This window comes from Numida meleagris, chromosome 2 (assembly GCF_002078875.1).
Source record: "Numida meleagris isolate 19003 breed g44 Domestic line chromosome 2, NumMel1.0, whole genome shotgun sequence".
Lineage (NCBI taxonomy): Eukaryota > Metazoa > Chordata > Aves > Galliformes > Numididae > Numida > Numida meleagris.
The window spans coordinates 15776351-15796525 of NC_034410.1; the positions used below are offsets into that span (position 1 = coordinate 15776351).

Here is a 20175-nt window from a genome sequence, read left to right on the forward strand (position 1 = left end):
TGGTTGGCGACCCTGCACTTGGCAGGGGGGTTGAGACTCGATGATCTTTGAGGTCCTTTTCAACCCAAGCCATTCTATGATTCTATGATTCTATGATCTATTGCTCCTCTATAAAATTACACAGAGAGCTGAAAATGTAATTCGGAGTTTTGCCTTCAAATTACACAGTAGGTAAAAGAAGCTTGATGGATTTAGCTTTCTTTGTTTCACCAGAAATTAAACTTGTGATTTGCCTCTGTGCTTAGATTTGTGTGTTTGTTGCTACTGAAACACAGCTGATGTGGTAGTGATTAGTTGGAGTATTGGACAACTCACTGCACAGAGTAGGATACGCTTTTTATTAGCTGCTGCTACTTCCAGAAATCATTTACTCAGTAGAGTTAAAGGTGGAAGGCAAATTAAATACCTAGGCCTGATAAATGGTCAGTTTGATGTGCTTGTTTTCCAGATGGTCTATACCTTTCTGCAGCAGGCAATGGAGCAGAATGGATTAAAATCATTTACTTATTAACAGGCAAAATATGTTGCTTTGTTACATAGAAAAGGTTTCCTTCAGAGCTCTACAGTAAAATATCTTATTGCCTTTTCTGTTTAAGACTTCAAATATCTGTAGGAAGATCTGGTCCTGTGTTTTTGATCTAAAAGGGAAAATTGATGCTTTCTACCTAACAAACATTTAAACACATATGTCACAAAAACGATAAAAATCCATTCAAATAATCATAGAATTATTAAGGTTGGAAAAGACCACTAACGCCACCTAGTCCAACCATCAGCCCATCACCACCATGCCCACTAACTATATCTCTCAGTGCCACATCCACACAGTTCTTGAACACGTCCAAGGATGGTGATTCCCCCACCTCACTGGGTAGCCTATGCCAATGTTTCACCACTCTTTCAAAGAAGAAAATTTTCCTAAATTTCCACAGGGCAGTTAGCAATCGACACAAACAGGTGCTGTCAGTGCTGCTGCATGGTCACGTGCCTTAGTGCAATGCACAGGAGAGATTAGAAACAAAAACAATTCAAAGAAAATTCACTGACCTTGTTTTTTAAGATTTTACCAACAAGAACATGGGTCAAACAAGTTTAAAAGGTGAAAGATTTTCCACAAACTACAGAAAATCTGGGGAACAGTGTCTATTTGAAACATTCAAGTACAGGCAAGAAATACTTGAATAAAGATGAGTCAGTATCATCAGCCCTTTAGGTTGAACTGCGTCTGCACATCCTGACATACAACGATAACCTTGGAAGACAACAATCTAGAGGAATCTACATCCATAGATGCTAATGTAAATTACCATCTGACTTACAACGGATCACATTAGAGCAGCTACAGCTGTGATAAGTATCTGAGCAATGAAAGGTCTTTACTTATTAGGTCACCTGGAGAAACAGATAAACCTGTCTGCATGTCACTGAAGTGAAATGGTACTTGTTTGACTCAGCATTGCTCCACATCTTCTGGGGATGGGAAGGTTAAAGCCAGTCTCAGAATAAAGCAGGAAGAAAAACCAGGCAGGAGGTCCAGTAATTGCCTGGGTTTTGCTGAGGAGATAGGAAGTAACCAGAAAAATGCAAGTATAGTAACTGGAACTACAGAATATGATAGTAATAAATTAGCAGCTATTGAGCTTCCTCTTCCCTACAAAGGCTGCCCAGCAAATCTGTGTAAATAGTGCTGCAGCATCAGGGGTGAAGACCCCACCTGTCTCACTGCTTCATGGAGCCGAACGGGTCCTTGGCTGCTCTGAAGTGCCTTGTACCACGAGAATTTTGTTCTAAATATAGAAAATTCTCTTCTAGAGATTTTGTACTTGCAATGTCATTTAATACTTACAAGGATGAGCACTGTTATTCTTCTGGTGAAAAAAAAAAAATTGTTCCCATCATGATCAGGTTCCCATTCCTTCAGTTTTTGACCTCAAAAACTACACCATGGCCATTTGTGCATCTATTCTAACCCCGAGTGACCCCAAGGCTCACTAGCAGTCCAAAGGGGCAGTCCTGGGATGCAGCCATTTTGTTTAGCTGATTGTATTTAGTAAGCAGATGTAACTTCCTTGGTGATTTGAGCCACGGGGAATATTGTTTATTCCAGGAACCTCATACAGCGTGCCTTATGCATTTTTATAAATACAAATAAATTCACTTATGAACAACTTAACCTTGTAGATTTAATATTCATTAGAACTTTTGGCTTGAATGTTCTTTAAACTGCAGGATTTGCATTTTTATTAAAATAAACAGCTTTGAAAATCTAAACAGTTGTCACAGTTCACCATCCAGCTTTCCCACAGTTCCTCCCCTTCTATGGGGAGCAACATAATAGTATATTTTATCAGAGGAACAGGTAAATTCTCAGATGGATAAAGGCCACCTACACACTGATGAAGGCAGACAAGCATTTCTATCTGGCATAGAGCTATATACACATCTCATGTTACAGTAATAAAATGACATAAAAGCTAGTGAAGCTGAAGAAGGTGTATAAATAAGTGCAAACCACCAGAGTAATAAGATGTAGACATAATCTGAAGAACAGCTGAAGCTCAACAAACTCTGCTGTAGGGTAGGAAAACAAAAATGGCCCAAGAGGGAAACATGAAGTAAAAACTTGTCCTGTAAACGTGCGTGTATAAATCATACTGAAACACATAATGTAGGGACGAGAACAAAAAGGGTCCTCCCTATTTAACAGACAGTGCATCACTCATGTCTACCTGCTTCACATTATCACAGCAGTCTGCAACACATTATCTCGAATCTTTATTTTACATAGTTTAACTCATGGCTAACTATGTTTAAGGGCAAGGTAGCAGTTCAGTTGTAGCTTCATAGTCAAATAACACTCACTATTCCATTCTAAATGCATCTACCTTTGAAAAGAGTAACACTGTCCAAAGACAGATTATGAGTACCATTGCTAACTTTTGCAAATGACAATTAGACATTATTAACAAGCATTTAATTTTTGCACCTGTAAATTAAAGAGGAAGTAAACATTTTCTTAAATACTCTGCCTGGTGCACAGAAGAATAAAGTGCTGTCATGTCACACATTTGTTGGGAGAAAAAAATGAAGAAAATAAATCCTCCTTTTGTTAAGACCACATAACATCAGTTTGTAAAAAATTACGTTTCTTGTTTTTCATCAAAAGAAGGCCAAAGTCCTGATCTCTTATGCAACTCAACAACATTTTCGCTGCTGACTTACAAAGTGTTAGGACTTGGTTCAAAGAAATGTACGACCCTCTTCACGTCTGTGTTCAAAAGGATACAAGCAGCACTTTCATGCAGTTCATCACTGGGAAAACGCTGTATTATGACACCACAAGGGTGTAGAATAGTGACATGTTCCAAGATAAAGTGAGGCTAAGTGGCTGACTGGCAACCACTTTAAGTGAGATTGCATTCACAGGTGACAAACTCTGGCATTCTTTTGTCTCCTGGAGCGATACTTAAATTTATAGCAGTGCTTAGGGAGGACTTTGTTCTGCTCTGCTGCTGATACATTTTTATCCTATTCACTTGTTGAGGTAATGAGACTTCTAGCTGGTCAAACTGCTGCCAGATTTGCCCATGTCTTGGTTATATTTTGGGAACTCCACTGCCCATGCTAACTGGAACATAGGTAACTTTGGAGTGTGTTTTCAGAGGTAATGTTCCCTTAACTACAGAAGTTAAAAGGATGCTAATTATTAATAAGAATTTACTTATAATTTTAAAGTCATCCCCATTGACACTGGGAGGGGTTAGAATTTTTGACAGACTCAATTGCACTTCTGGGTAGCTAAAAATTTTACTCAGCAAAAATGTGCCAAACTTGGTTAAGTGTTTGACATAGTACCTGATATAGTCTCAGATCTTAACCACAGCATACACTAGTGAGCAACAATGAGTAAAAAAGAGCCATTGTGGAATTTTTATCAAATAAATGTATTTCTAGAGATGCTGTGACTAGGTCTCACAAGGGTTCATTCACCAATTTTAAGAAGCTCTGAAACAAAATACCAAGAAAATGGTAAATGTGTAAATCCCTACCAGACTTGGATATTTCTCTGCAAAATACATTTCAGACACATGCTGATATGAGGCTTAGTACAGAAACCAACGGCCTGAGTTATATGAGAGGGTGCAGGTAGCTCATGTTCTAGTTCCTTGCCCTTGAGAACATGAATAGGAGTTGTGTCTTGAAAGTCCTGCTGACAAACGAAAATTCTACTTAACTGTAAAGTTCAACATTACCTGACTGACAAACATGAGAAGAATGTTGGTTGTTAGTTTGCTTATCTTTGGACATCATCACAGGTCTCAGCTGATGTGACAGTATCATTTCATTTAATTTCTGCTGCAATGCTAAGTAGTCTTCAGATAATTTTGATATCTGAAAGATATAACACAGAATTTCTCATTATTATATAAACAGACACAAATGATCCAAGATAACAAATGATGAAATGGTAGACTGGAGAATGATTTTAAAACATACTGCTCCATCTACTACAGTTCGGGTCCCTACCACACTTAGCTCTCAGTCCTCTCTTTAAAAACCAATCAGCACAACCAAGAAAAGTATAGGAAATCCCACTCTGCAGCCCAGTCCTGCAGCTATTTCATATTGGTTCACTCAGGTGAGCAGGAGCTGCCTTGGTGATGCAGAGATGCAGAACAGCTTCCGCAACTATAGGTACACTTTTCCGCATGTTTAAGTTCATGGCACTGACACAAAAACTTGCATTTTTGTTTACAGAGACATTGAGGGCCTTGCTTGGTAAATGCACATTTCAAACAAAGCCAGAGCTTCTGCATTTGGGTTAATACTGACATAATTTTTCCCCAGTTTTCTAACTTCATTTTCCCCTCCTTTCTGAAAAGGGTATTTCTCTTGCAGCCCCAAATATGCATTTCTATGCAATACTCATTAAAAAAACATCAGTCTCAGCTGAGAGAATGAAAACTGGTTCCACTGAAGCCAGTAAAATGACTCTGCCATTCTGTCGTTGCTCAGTGTATTACATTTAACATATTTCATTTATAAGCTTCTTACCTGCCGTGAAAAGGCTGCCAAATCACAAGTCTCCTTCTCGGATCCTCCCTTCAGTGTCTTAGAGCCCTCAGCCTCTGTCACAATGCTTTCCTTATTTTTTTTTGTTTGAGGATCTTTATTTTGAATGTGTACTGCTTCTGTTGACTCCTTTGCAGACTTCTCTTGACTTTTGCAAGGTAATTTCCCTTCTTTTCTGAGTTGTCCTCTCCTTCTGTAACCCCGGTAATTGCTCTGAATAACCACGGCAGCCTTCTCTTTGTCCTCTAAACTTTGTTCTTCTGCTTCAGCTTGCTTCCGTGAACCTTTTAGTGACTCTTTTCTTATAATTCCTTTACATCCTCCAGGTATCATTTCTTCATGTTTCAGATGGTTTCTTTCCATGTCCTTGTTGGTCTCAGGCTGGACCACAGCAGGTTCTTGATTTTGCCCATCTGCACTGAGTGTGTCTTGGTTAGCTTGCTCCTGCTGGGGACCAGGTTCAGCTGTGATTTTGACAGAAGCTTTGTTGGATGACTCTTTCAAGGATGCCTGTTCTTCACCTTCATCAATATGCTCTACTGCAGGCCTCTGCTTCACAGAAGCTCTCTCTTCTTTAGTAGATGTTACCTTTTGCCCCTGTACATTTCTTGTGTCACTGTTCCTAGAGCACTCGTTATCATTAACAGCATCACCTTCTCCTTGAGTCTCCTCATTCGCTGCTTCTTCCAGTGTAACATCTTCAGCTGGCTGCAGCTGTGCTTCAAGATATTCCACAACAGATAACTCTTCCTCTGCTATTTTTTTGCGTTCTTCCTTTATTTTTTTACGGGCTCTGTAGCCCCTGTAATTTCTTTGAACAATGATAGATGCTGCATCTTCTGTTTTAGGAAGGGCACTTTTCACTCCAGCTGTACATTCCTCATTTTCTTGAAGTTCTTTGTCCTTTTCCTTTTCACTAGAGGATGCTGCATTCTCAGTTTGTTTCTTTCTAAGTGATTCCCTAAATGGAATAAAGTTTGGGGGGAAAATGACAGTTGAAGGAGATGAAAGATAGTGACAACTTTAGAATTACCTTTGGTGAACTACCATTGTGTAGCAAATGGCAATTTGATAGATGGTAACATGGTAAAAGATTTAGTGCCTATAGCTAGAAGTAGGGCCACACTGCTCCTGCCCATTATCTCCTGAGAAAGACTGTGGACTCTTTCACAGCCGATCTCCAGACAAGTCTACAGCTGCTGAAACGCTGTCACTGAAAACAAGGCTGTGATGCAAAGTGCCAAGACTGGGACTACCACCATGTTGCAGAGAGATTTACAACGTGATTCACCTCCCCTTACTTTCTGTTGTCTGATCTGAGCAAGTCAGCTAGGTTCCTGCTCGTCATCTCCTACGCTTATCATATTCTGTTCTCTAGAATAATTTGTTTCATTACATCCCCTTTTTTTTTTTCAATAAATGCAGTTACTGAAAAGGGACATAGTGACATAAGAGATAGAAAATATTACTACCTCCTCCTTTTGAAGCTCTTCCTCTCCTTATATCCCCTGTAGTGAGATTGAATTGTTGTTGCTGCTTTGTTCCTTGCCTCAGTTAGTTCTTTTCTCTTCTTCCTGAGTAAGTATCCTCTGGCAACTGATAGTAAATTGTAATATAAACAACCTTAGGCAACAAACAATGGATACCCCAAAAATTTCAGACACTTAAGATAACAGTATTAAAAAATAAACCAACAGTAAAAGGGAGAATAGGGAAACACAGGCTGGGGTGGTAATTATGGTTATGTTTCAACTGAAATTACTCTTACTCAGAAAAACTATTGAGATTTCAGAAAGCTGCAGCCATTCTATGTGAGGGTACAACCAAGATCTTTCTCAGTATTTTTCTGGACTAAAGAAAGTAAAGGAAGACACAGAAAGAAGCAGAAGCATAGTGCTATTGAAGTGCCAGTACGATTCATGTACTGGCTTTGCCTAATTCAGGCCATTGATTTCACCCAAGGTCCCTCATTTCCCTGGGAAATGCCTGACTGTCACTCTAGAGAGAATACCAGGCTCCCTTTTGGCACAGACATGGAACTTTAATTCCTTAGGTAAACATTCAGAGAAAAACTGAAAGTTTTATAGCTTAGCAGTAAGAGTAGACCTAGCTCACGATTCTTTTGCAAACATTCATTATTCAAAAAGCACATCAGGAAAGGTGTGCTAAGCTCTACAATAACCAGGTACACTGTGGTAAGTGTACTCAGTACTTTGTGGGAGATGCAAGTTCAAGTGTCTCTGATATGTATGCACCCTCACCATTATGCCAGTTGGTAGTTTAAGGGCTGGATTCAACGCCAGGTGAAGGTAACTAAAGTGAGGTGTGTGTATCGAGATGTTTACAATTGTGGTTAGTCTCCAAGCTCCAAGCTTAAAGTCAATGACTAGTCACTAGAGGCTTGATGCACTTGCTGGCATATGGCTGTTGAGTGCCATCTGAAGTGCCTCAGGATGCCCAGGGTGCCCACATGGAGCTGGCAGACAGGACAAGACAGATGGTGCTTTCTGGGAAGAGAAAGTTGGGTGTGCCATGAATTAAAGCTGGAGGCCAGAAAGGATAACCTGCGGCATCTCAAATGGCACTAGACACCAATAAAGGGGCAAATGTGCAAAGCATTTGGTGGTTTAGAAAAAAATGAATCAAAATCTAGGTTCTGCTGACTATAAGAGGAGTTTAGACACCTAGGTTGCTTTCAGGGTTCCACACTGAGATGTCATATTCATAATCTGTATCCCATTTGGAGTGTTGCTTCAAACATTCCTGAACTTGCAAATCATTTCCCAATGGAAACTAGCACACTCTCTACAGTGCTGTGATTTGGGCAGGCCTGCAGTTTCATGGGTTCAGCACAAGTCCGCTAATCGCTGGCAAAATAAGAACAAGATAGTGTTTTGTCCAAATGTTTCTGTTGCACTCTAACTCCAAATGCAGTATCAAGACTGTAGTGATAGAGGATTCAGGTGATTTAGCCATCCTGAGGAGATGGTAGATATGGGAGCTCTTACTCCAGCTCTGCTGAGTATTTTGCACTACAAGGAAAGGTCAGGCTCATTTAAGAATGGGAAAGGATAATATAGTCTGTTCTAGCATATTCATAAAACTTTATGCTATTTTTTTTTTCTTTAGTTTTCCCTCCTCACAATTTAGACCAGCTTGGGCTCCTCTAGATGCCATGGATCAGCGAAAGAAGCGCTGTATGAAAGGGACATAAATTACCTACTGATAACTGGATATAAGTTAAAGGAACCAAAATACTTACTGGAAATGGCACAATTGGGTTTCATACTGCTACTTGACAAAGCTTTAGAAAAGTGCAAATTATAAAGCACTTTGAATACTTCTACAGTTTCTTGGACTTCCTGAGGAAATCCTCATTCTATTTCCATACAAAACTAAGTCAATAGGAGATACTTTAAAATATATCAAGTTACATTGTCAGTGGACATGCCATATAAGCCAAGTATGCTCTCTTTAGACTTATTCTGTCTGACCTTTGAAGTTGGCTGAGACCTTTCTTTTGAGACAGTAGCTATCTAAACATTGTTTTCAAACCTGAAGAGGAGTTTTGTATTGCTTTAAAAATAAATGGGAAAAAAAAGTACTGTGAGATAAGTAAAAATGGACTTCCTTCTGTTTTGGCCTGTTGTGCCAAAACTGGAAAAACTTGAAATAAAACTACATAAAGAATAGAGTGGACAAGGAAAAACACTGGGGACATCAACAGAGTAAAGTGATACATTCATGGTCTTCCATTTGCTAAATATCCCAAAATAATTGACATGGTTCAGATGGGTAATTATTTTTGGCACATTACTGAATTTTATTGTGGTTTCAGGTTTTTTTTTTCCTTTCTTTTTATATGCTGATGAAGTTCTACCAACTGCAGTTAGTGCAGTAGTAGTAGTAGTTGGTAGTGCTCTTCAGTACACTCTGACACTGGCTAAAACCAATACTAGTGTTGGTACGTACTCACGAAGGCATACTGGAGATAGTTTAGATCTAGATAGCTCACATACTGGCAGCATTAGCTTATAGTTAGGGTTACCACCTTTGTAATTACTGAAGGTGCACTGAAGATTTGAGCCAGTTTTTTTCGGACCTGTGGCTCTCTTAAGTTGTATAGCCACTCATTTCAGAGCTGCCTAGACTACATCTGGCTTTGGGATGTCTCTGCAGGGGCAGGGGAGAAAGAAATGTAGGAAGGGAAAAAGGATGTCGTACGGTATACAACTGGGTGCAAGGTGATAACTGCTGCAGAAGAGAAATAGTATTTTGCTAGCTCAGATTGAGCCCTGGCAAAAAAAAGTCAGACATGAGTGAAATTACAGGTTGCAGTCTTCTCAAACATAACAACTATTACTGATATGTAACAAAACCTGTTCCTAACAGAACAGCATGAACATACACATTACATGCAGATTATGTCATACAGGGTTGCAGCACCACCAGCTGCGATAATTAGATGTATCAGACTGGGAGTGAAAAGTCTTGCTATGGCATTTCACCAGCCGACTTCACAGCTGTAGAACATGATGTTATGCTGCTTTGAGGTACCAGTAGTGGAATACATCAGTCTGCTTCAACCACTGCATATAGCTGTATGATGGATAGATTATATCTCAGAAAGTGTAAATGAACATAGTCAGTAGTGTACTTAGGTCACAGCAAAGAATCTGGATCAACGTATTTTGTTTGGGTAGCACATTAAAAGCCAAGAAAGCAAACAGTTCTTACTTGCTTGAAGTTTAATAATGTATTTTTCAATTTTTTGATTATGTTTTGCATTCCGGTATTCTTTACGAGCAACAAAACCCCTGTAAGCTGAAAAGAGATGTGAAAAAATAAAGAATCCGTTAGGGACACAAAAAGATTAAAGAATAAAAAAAAGTCTAGAAGGAATTACAGACCTTCATTAAACTATTCATAAAAATTTTGCAGGCTTAATCTTTCCAGAAATGGCAAACAAGCAAAAGCACTATGAATCTACAAAAAAATTCCATTTTCTGGTGAGTTAAGTTACTATGAATAAAATGAATACAAAATACAAGAGAATCAGAATGTACAACAAGATGATGTATGAAATGTATTAAAATTTTCAGCTGATGTCTCTATCAACAGCGTAATTGGTCTTATTATCTGGGATGGTTAATACATTATATTTTTATTATTATATTACACAACCTTGACAGAGCATGCTAGAATATTATTAATAACAGTATCATTTATGCAATCACATCCTCCCGTTTTAAAAATTGTCTTTAAAGATAATATTGATAAATGCAACTTCAGTAAGAAGACTGTCATAAGCTGGTCGAAAGAAATTTTTCTTCACAAGAACAGATATCATGAAGTATCAGACATTTTGTCAAATATAACAACAGGAAAACAGCAAAATCCACATCCAGCAAGCACACACATCTATCAGCCGCACACACGTGCTAACTTTAAGCAAATCTTCAAATGTGTTAAAGCTATTACCTGACTGTATTTTAATAGCACTTTGTTCCCTTTGTTCCTTTATCTTTTTGTATCTCCTTGAACCCAGCCACCCTCTGACGTAAGCTTGAATCAAAATAATCCTATCAACTGTCTCTTTTCGCATTAAATTCAGCTGTTCCACATGATAGTATTTGAGGAATACCTTAAAAAGAGGAAGAGACAAGCAATAGTTGTAGTTACTGTGGCTTACACAAACTGGCCCTCACAGTCCCGGTATTCCCTAAATCCACTTAGAATCTACAAATTACAAGTTGGTGCCAGCAGACTTTTTACTTGTATTATCTAAAAGATCATTTTTGTTAAAGATAGCATCTTGTTTGCTCGTGGTGTTATTTTACCTTACTCTTCCCTTCAACAAAGGTGATCCAAACTTGGAAATTTCAATCTCTTATTTCCAAGTTTAAATCTAAGGCACAGTTTATTTACTAAATTGATTTTATCAAGTATGAAGCTGATACCAACTTCCACTGGCCAAAACCTTTTCCCCTCCCACTGTGAGTCTGGCTGCTCCAAGGAAGAAGTATGAGCTGATCCTTACTATCACATTTTTAGAAAGATAATGCAAGCAGTGTCATTGGTCACCTACTGCATTTTATAGGTGAGGTGGACTGTGGCCTCATTACAGTTGATCAGAATTTTAACACATTACTGGGTCAGGATTTCAGCCAGATATTAAGGAACAGTACTGCAAAATGCTTTTTGTTTGTTTTGTTTTTGTTTTAGTACCAGAAGAGACCGAGAGCTACTCCAATCAAATGAGTAAAGAGATTGAGAAAACAAATTTCCTAGTAAATTAACAATTACATGCTGCAATAATGCTGCTTTGGTATATCTCTATCTCTATCTCTATCTCTATATCTACATAAAAGAACAACAAATATAAAAGGTTACTTTAGTTTTTCCAAGAACCCAGTTGTCAAGGTGGGCTTTTTCCAAGATGGCAGCACAGGTTTCCGGGCTGACTGGAGGATCATCATTTGTTTTGTAACAGATGAGATAATACCTAAAGACAAATAGATGATTCTTTATTCCTTTAACAGTGAGGAATAGTTGCAAATTCATTTAAACCATTCATTTAAATTAATAAAAACAGTTCCATGAAAGAAAACATAGCCCTGAAAAAACCCAGAAGAGTACACTAAGAAAACTGCTGTGATCTATACACAGTACTGAGAAACTCAATTAAAAGTGGATGAGTCACATATTGCATACCCTAGAGGGATGTTTAATTCTATATCAACACTGGGAGGCTTTGAAAAGTTTGTAACTCAAGCAGGGTTGCGTGCCAGTTCTTTGTTGCTTTGACTCTGCATTCCATGAGTTGTTTCAGTGATAAAATAAAAATATTTGTGAAGATTTTCTGTCTAAACTAGTTTCCTTCATAGCTAGAAATGCCATGAAGATTTCATATCTTAATTCCTGTGCTAGACTATCTACCTTTTAGAGGGTTAAAATTATGTGAGATATATCCCAGCTCTTTTACTTCTTTGGAAGTAACTCTGACTGAGAAAAGGGGTCAGAATGCTCATGCATGAAAACCACCCATACCATACAAATTCATCTGGCGGGTAGAAGAGTTCTTGCATGTTCCAGTACTTTCCAAAATGTCTCATTACAAAATGTACTGTGCTTATCTTGTTTTTCTTCTTTTAATTCAGAAAAATTATGTCAATAACATTGTGTGCTTCCTGACACTGCATCCTACTTTTTTTTTCTTGTTATTCAGCCTTCATACACTAAGTCTGGGTTCTACCAGCTTCAGATGAAGGTAACAATTCCCTCAGAGTGTAATAAAATTTTTCCTGCATTATCACCACCAATTCCTCCACCTACTCTTTTTTTTTTCTTTCTTTTTGAACTACACAATGAATAGGTTTAATAACCAAAATAAATTTGCCAATATTCCAGGCCTACTGTGAGTCTCAAATAGTAAGAAAAAAAGACAGGGAGATATGTGCCTGTTAAAAATCCCTTTCTACATAATGCTATATCATCTATGCTCAAGACATGCACAGCCTAACTGCAATCAGGGGCACTGTCTTTGTAGAGCTTCCTCATTGCGGTCACTGATTTTCTATCTTTTACCTGAACAGTAAAGTTTTTAATAAAAAGTAGCAACTAAAAGCCACAACACATCTTGGTGCAGTGATGAACTACCTCTTTCCATGATGCACTGTTCCAAGACAGTAATAGTCCCAGCAATGCTCTTTCCAGAAGCAATGCTATTAAAACGTCACTTTATCCTTCCTCTCTCTCCTTGTGCACCAGCAGCACTCCATGGCTAGCTCTCTGTTTCTAGGGCACTATTACTTTTGAGTGCTTTTGGCTGAGTGGTTGTTGGTTGCTTTTTCCCAGTCTTGCTCCCCATTTCAGAAATCTAAGTCCTGACTGAGGCAAATATCCAGGGTCTTTATTTGCAAAAGAGAAGTACAGGCTAAATACTCAGTATTCATTTTTTGAGGCAGTCGAAGAAGAGTTAATGGGATTATAAAATAATCATTATTCATTATCCTTCTTAGCTAATGACTAATACTTAGAAATTATATTTTAAACAGAACTATGCACTTAAGGAACTTCTCAGCCCTAGATGAGCAGTTCCAAATTATCATCCATCCCTGCCAAAAGCAGATGTTGCACAGTGCTGGATGTCAGGAGCTAGAGAAATGGTGGTGGTTCTCTTTCTCCAAATTCTCCACTCTAATTTGAAGCATTAAACTTCTAACCCTCAAATCTCTGAAGAAAACATTCAGATTATAAGCAAGCCAATTTTTACCCAAATGCACAGGGAATCTGAAACAACCATCCTGAAATGCATAATCTTTCCCTACCAATCCAAAAGGGCTCACAAATCTTGTGCTTGAGCTATTCTGTCATCCAGTCTGTAATCACCTTTGTAACAGGAAATGTCTCTGTATTTTTTCTTTAAACACCATGCCAAAGACATGCTTATCAAACATGGAGCAGCAATGACAGGAGATAAAAAAACACTTCTTCACATCAATATTACCGTTTTATGAAGTTAGCAAAGAGTATGCGGTGCGAATAACCCTGTCTTCGAATCCTTGCTGTCTCCAGAATTCCTGTGTAACGCAGCTGAACCAGCACTTTTTCTTTATCAAACTTGTTTGCCTGCCGGTCGTTGTTTGGCTTGATGCACCGGACAAAATGAGGCTGGCCAACCACCATTTTGGATAATAAATCCATGAGAGAGTACTGCAAGAAAGTAACAAAATATCTGATACCAGGATACTTATAAAACTTTTAGGTTGTTTCAGGTGCAGCTGAAATTTTATTTCATATGATCAGGAACACATGAAAAACCATTTACATTTCAGTAAAAGGGTACTTCAACAGTAGATGAAGTAAATGGCCCATCAGCAATTCTAGCTTTGAAAAGATCAGCATATCCTGATTGAGGGCAACACTGGCCTCAAATGGGTCTATTGTAGCTCATCCAGAACATTCTCACAAACTGCAATAATTTATGGTACTGCCAATAATAATAACACCTGTTTTGTTTTGGGAAGCAGCATTATCTTTAATCGCAGTTCTAAAAATTGATCTGTTTCTTACAAGCTCCCTGATGACCAGTGGATGAAACAGCAGCTGCTGGGCTAGGTCAGCCACACCAAATTCGTATCAAGCTGTACATTCAGCAGAAACAAAGCACTGTTTGCTAGAGCAGAACTGAATTCTGTGTACAACTGCAGAATAAGGGAGAGATAAATGAGGAATATTTCTAAAAACATCCTATTCATTCTCCCAAAAGGCACGAGTGCGACTGCGCATTTTATGCCTAATGCTAAAGACAGGGAACAAATAGGTGTTTGGGGCAAGTGCATCAGGCTTGGAGTGTGCATCAGTGACAGAGCTGTTAGTGACAGTGTGGCTGCTAAAGGTGTTAAATGCTGTCAGACCTGATGGAAGAGCAGTGTCCCTGAAAGCCTCTTCCCAGCTACATCAGTGGGTCTAATATATGACAGAAACTCTCCTCGTACTTCGTTATTTTTCTTGGAATCTTGTTAGGTAATTGCAACCTGTTTTTTTTTCTTTTTTTTTCTTTTTTTTTTAATGTATTGTCAACTATTTGAAGATCTTTATTCATCCAAAGAGAAAGTCTTAAGGATGGGAAGTGGAAGAGCAACAAGCCAGTAAATATCACCATCTCTTCATTAGACTGGAAGAAACCAAAGTCACCCCAAAAGAGGCTGCTTAATCTACTCTGATTTAGCACGTCCTGTTTGTTGTATGGGCTGATGGTGACACTACAGCTGCCCTGCCAGGAGCAAAACTTTGAGGAGGGTGAAACTGAAAACGCACCAAATCAATTTGAAATTGCTCCTTTCCCACCTCACCAGGATGCCAGGCTAGCAGAGCAGGTGCTATTTGTAGCTCCTCATACCAACTGAGGTGAATAAGGCTATAAAAAACCTTGGTTTGCATTTCATAAAATTGCTTTGTAGGAAGATCTTAAGACACAAATGAACAGGCTCATTCCTCAAGATTCAACCTGACTCTACAGAAAGAGTCAGCCAGGATGTCATGCAGTTCAGCAGTAGGTTAGGTACATGAAACTGGTGCAGGATGTCAAGAGCCATATGTTTCCGATTAAAATATGCAACTCCATTCTGGACAAATGCTGCACAGTGCAGCAAAGCGCTTAATTAGCTTTATTACTGGTGTGGCAATGGAACACAAACAAATAGGACAGGCTAATGGATATGCTTGTTTCCACGCAGCCTGGGAGGCAGATGGTTTTCTCAGTCACCCATGGATTTCTGCATATGAGCAAACCACTGGGAATGAGCTGAATTTTCATTTGAGAGCATTAGCTAGCATGATCTGAGCAAGGATTTCCACTACAGAAAATAGTAGCAAGAAAGTGCAAATATAACAAACTCATCCATGGCTTCTGTTGCTAGATTTGTTGGTAATGCACTGAATCACAGACTTGAGCTTTGAAGTAGATTCAGTACATTTTTTCATCCAGAACATTAACACACCATCCAGCTTAGAACCACGATACCTCGGCTTGAATTATCCTTGGTAGACCAAAAAGCTGTGCGATTGTTTCTACTAACAAAGAGATCCTGCTCCTTACTGTACTCTGTCTCAGATGTAAATGAACTCTTGAAGGTCGTAAACATTACCTGAGCCACCTTTACATTTTTGCTGGGAGATATGAGTTACAAGGAGTTGGAACCTCAGAGCTGTGCCCCAGCCAGTCAACACCATGCATGAATTTGGAGGAAAGAATGTCCTTCACAGACATTTTCTATGACAGAATCAGTGGCACAGCCAGTGCTTGGGAAAGTAAAGGGCACTGCTGAAGGAGCCAAAAGGATGGACTCAAACAACCTCTGTGACCATCAAAATCTTCCTCTGTGGCTCCTGTTCCAAATTAGCTCTGCCCTTTTACATCTAAAGATCCTAAGGAAATGCTATACAACTGATGCCCAGTCTCCCCTTATCTCCCCTGGGGAAAAGCAGGCAAATGGAAGATGATTCATACAGAGCAGGATCATGACAGAAATATGGCTGTATATTTGAGTAAAATTACAAGGAACATCACAGTTTCCTTTAAATATTTGCACTGCACAAACTGCTGTGCCGTATGTGCATTTCACAAACTCTAAATCGACCACTGTTGACACTAAGTCAACAGGTGTATTTCAAAAGATGAAAGAATAAATACTTATTCTACTCTAAAAAAAAAGGTGAAAAAATCTGATATCTTACTCTGAAATAAGAAGCGACTGTTTGTGTTTTCATACTGGTTGTCTCTCTTGGATGATGTCCAGTATCACCTGATTCATTCTGTATAGATGAAGAAAGAAAACGACACTTCTTATTTATGTCGAGCCTGTAGTGCCCTTTCCAATGCAACAAACCACTTCTTTGAGAACATTAATTAAAAAAAGTACTAAAAACTGGAAAAGTTACTGTATGATCACTAGCACAAAGAGGTTACACCAATACAATACATTACTTTGCTACACAATACACAAACATTCACACACAGAGGACACAATCTGATAACAGAACATCTAAATAACTGCCACAAATACCCTGACAATGTCTGAGGTCCCGTTATTGTGGACCACTGCTATTGTGGTCATTCTCTAAGGAACATGACTATACTTCACACCAATTTTTTAATTTTTCTTTTTCTTTTTTTTTTTTTTTTGAAGCTGTTATAAAACTATAGTGAGAAAGAAGGGAAATGTTAGTTTTTTACCTCACGGAAGGAATATGAATTGCACAACACAAAGATATCCAGCTAAACAGAAAAGAAAATAGGAGAGGGAGAAAAACCAGCGAAGGGGTTACTTGCTTACTTTTAGTACCAATAACAGTATTGCCTTTGTAGCTTAACTGAATGTTCAATGAGGAATCATGAAATCAGCTTTCTTACCTTTGTACGACTGATTGATTTCTGTGGGGTCCACATCTGGTAACTGATTGTAGTTTTGCTTTTACTGTGTGCCAGGTTACCTATGGGAAGATCAAAGAATGCTACCTACCAAAATGCTTAGATCTCTTCTAAACTAAAAACTATGTTGAACCACCTTATTCAGTGTAACTATGATTATAAAGGACGTTGACTTTTTCTGTGTATGCCGTCATTTCTCTTTGCACCCTTGGGATGGAACAAGCTCTGAAGAAATTGCATGAAGATGGAACAGGACTGGATTTTCTGCCTTCAGCACTTATATCACCTACTAGAGCAAAAAAATAAATAAACAGAGCGCCGCAGAAGGTGAAAAAGATGTATCTTATAGCATCCATGAGCTTTCACCCTAAGGAGATTATTTTGCGATACTAGTTCTAAGGCTGCATATATATAAGTTAAAAATACCTGCCAACACCCTTCTCTAGCACTGAGGTCAGATAACATGGCATGACTCAAGTCTATAAACCTAAACTCTATACTTCTCTTCTACTCTACTGGTGAAAATACAGTTGCATCCCCCCACAGAGCTTGCTGGAAACCATTGCTAGTCTGTACTTTCTTGTGAAGTGCGTCTAGGTATTCCTGGGAGAACGCTAGCTGATATCAACCAAAACTGACCTGAGGTGACTTGCTAGTAATTCATCATAATGGACAATCCTGTGGCAGTGTTTTGGCTACTGTCCGCTGGCTCTGCTTTGTTTACTACATAGACATAGTCTTAAGACTCCAACCTTGGAATTCTTAGCCAAAAACAACCCTTATTATAATGACTTGAAGGACAAGGTTCATAGGAGTGATGTATATAGACACTGACCTTCTAAGAAAAATGAAAATACTACTGGACTTTACACCATGGTGCTTTATGTTGATAAATCTCACTCAGTGCTGCATGCTGCCATTGCTTCTGCTATTAATATAACACCTCTGAAATCTCACTACACATTATGAGAACCTGTAATCTCTCTGCACTCAGGTACTATGAGTAAGAGAAGGACAAGAGTTAAATAAAAGTTGGATAAATAGCTGCAACAATATGGCATGCCCAGCTAATGCATCAGGGATTATGTGACGTTCTTGAGTGCAAAAATCCCCTGTGCTTAGCTAAATATCACTGGATAGAAAGGAAAGAAAGATTACTCACATCTAATGTTAGCTATCTGGAAGCGAGGTGTCTACTGCATCTCCACTGCATTCAGTGAAGAGAGGGACCTTCAGAAGAGATTTATCTCATCCTAAGAGAAACACTCAAGATGGATAGGATAGGTTGGACTTTGGAAATGCCTCTGTGTTTCCACTGACTCTATATGAATGACTTAGACTGGAAATCTACATTTTAGTTGGTTAGAGCTGGATTGTTTAGGTCAGTTTCAAAAGGCTATACACAACATTTGATGTTGTTTAACAAAAAAACTAAAATAGTCTTCAGAGTTATTATTGCAAAACATTACAAAAGTTCTTGGTACCATTTGGGCCCTGACCTTGGCTCTACAGAAATTACAGTTTAACATTTTAGCAGATGTAAATAAATTAAAATGTTCAGAGAAGGAAACTGTGCTCAGTGCTTTCGTGAAGATACTGACCTAAAACAGACTTTCAAGACTAAATTTTGCATTCCACTGCAAAGCTCCCTTCATGAATAACAGGAGCTTTGCCAAAGCCTTAGCTTCTGTAAGTTATGATAACATTTTGGAGAAATTTCCATTAGGCTCTTTCAATTTAGCTTTCCTGTTCTCCTATGTAGTTGTACAAGAAAGTACTGTTGTAAAATACTTATTGTGCAGCATCAGTGTCCTCACACAGGGAGAAATACAACACAGTAACAAGTAACCCCTGCCTGTCTATAATACACATTAACAGCAGTTACCCAGCAACTTCATGGTAAAACCTAAAGAGAAGACACAAATTATGTTTCCCACCTAGATTTTCTGGTTATAAGGATAAGAAGACTTACCTATCATCCTAAAAAGACAAGTAGGACACTGTACAAAGGATGTAGTTCAACTAAGGTGCAACTTCATTTAGGATTAATTTCTGTAGAGCCAGTTACATTCCTTCATCTCCTTATAAACTCTCTGAAGAAGAGTTCACTATTAGGACCTCAAAAGTTAGCTACTATAATGGACTAAGACTGGGGAAACAGAATGACTCCTCATTCTTTGCAGTAGATGTTAGGAACCCACTTGGGTTCTCTACTACTTTAGAGAAAAAAATTGCACCGAGACAAAACAGACAACTTACATACGCCCTGTCCAAAAAACGCCAGTGACTTACCTGATCCTTTTTGTTCAGTCCTCAACTCAAGAGATGTACTCCACTCCCTGTCCCGAGCCCCTAACCTGAAGAGGGGACCCTGAAAGAAGCCTCTACCACTTCCTTCGCACTTGACCAGACCAGTCCCTCCCCTGCAGCTTGAGATGGCAGGGGCTCCATTCTGTATAGATTCTAGGGTTGGAAAGTTAAGCCACAAAGTGTATAATGTCATCAATAAATGGTCATTTGAAATCCAGCTGTGGTCAGCATGAAGGCTAGAGAAGGAGAGTAGGAAGATTACCACAATAGCAATACCTGTTTTTGTAAGAGGATGTGTTACCAACTGTCGTATCAGATTGTTTTCAGATGATCGCAGAAGCAGCACGATATCAGCTGGCAGAGTATCTCTATTTTTGGCCAGGAATCCACTCGCGTTATACAGAACCTGTTTAAAAAGTGCAATTATGCATCTTCTAGGCTTTTGAAAAGTAATTGTAAATTTAACCACTCTGGCATGTGGCTTGTAATATATCAAGAGACATGAATATTTTTTCAGCCACGAGGTTTGCTCTTGCTCACCGTCTTTCTTCTTTCTTTTGATGACTGACAGTTTTAACTTTTCAATACTGAGAACCATTATGATGCAGATTACTAAAAGCAAATCTATTGCTCCAAAGCACCTTGAGACACTTGTATTCCCTCATGCAGAGAATACTAATTTTAGTCAGTGTGGATTTAGCAGTAGGACAACCGTATTGTAGTCATCCTTTAATACAGGCGTAAATATACAAGCAGTGAACTTGCTTTCGGCCCTACTGCACAAGATTACTCATATTGTGCAGTCTTTCTGTCCCACTCATACTGTGCTGCACTGGCCACAGGACTTACACTCTTCC

The 20175-nt window shown here is 38.8% G+C and overlaps 1 protein-coding gene and 1 long non-coding RNA gene across 3 annotated transcripts in view; one reads left to right on the forward strand and one right to left on the reverse strand.

The window, feature by feature from the left end:
* Positions 1-20175, reverse strand: part of MYO3A (myosin IIIA) — a 110385-nt gene that overhangs the window by 9962 nt on the left and 80248 nt on the right. The window contains exons 22-32 of one of the 2 annotated variants that reach the window (XM_021387868.1): positions 19595-19724; positions 19301-19471; positions 16991-17070; positions 16315-16392; positions 13583-13788; positions 11467-11578; positions 10555-10717; positions 9811-9897; positions 6546-6669; positions 5056-6034; positions 4254-4392 (exon numbers count right to left, since the gene is read on the reverse strand). In XM_021387868.1, coding sequence (XP_021243543.1) covers positions 4254-4392; positions 5056-6034; positions 6546-6669; positions 9811-9897; positions 10555-10717; positions 11467-11578; positions 13583-13788; positions 16315-16392; positions 16991-17070; positions 19301-19471; positions 19595-19724 — 2269 coding nt within the window. The remainder of the gene's footprint in view (positions 1-4253; positions 4393-5055; positions 6035-6545; positions 6670-9810; positions 9898-10554; positions 10718-11466; positions 11579-13582; positions 13789-16314; positions 16393-16990; positions 17071-19300; positions 19472-19594; positions 19725-20175) is intronic. The other variant, XM_021387869.1, reaches the window with a different exon arrangement.
* LOC110394157 lies at positions 3233-11386 on the forward strand. Its single transcript, XR_002435395.1, has 3 exons — positions 3233-3664; positions 10015-10082; positions 11299-11386. It is a non-coding gene; the product is annotated as an uncharacterized LOC110394157 (long non-coding RNA).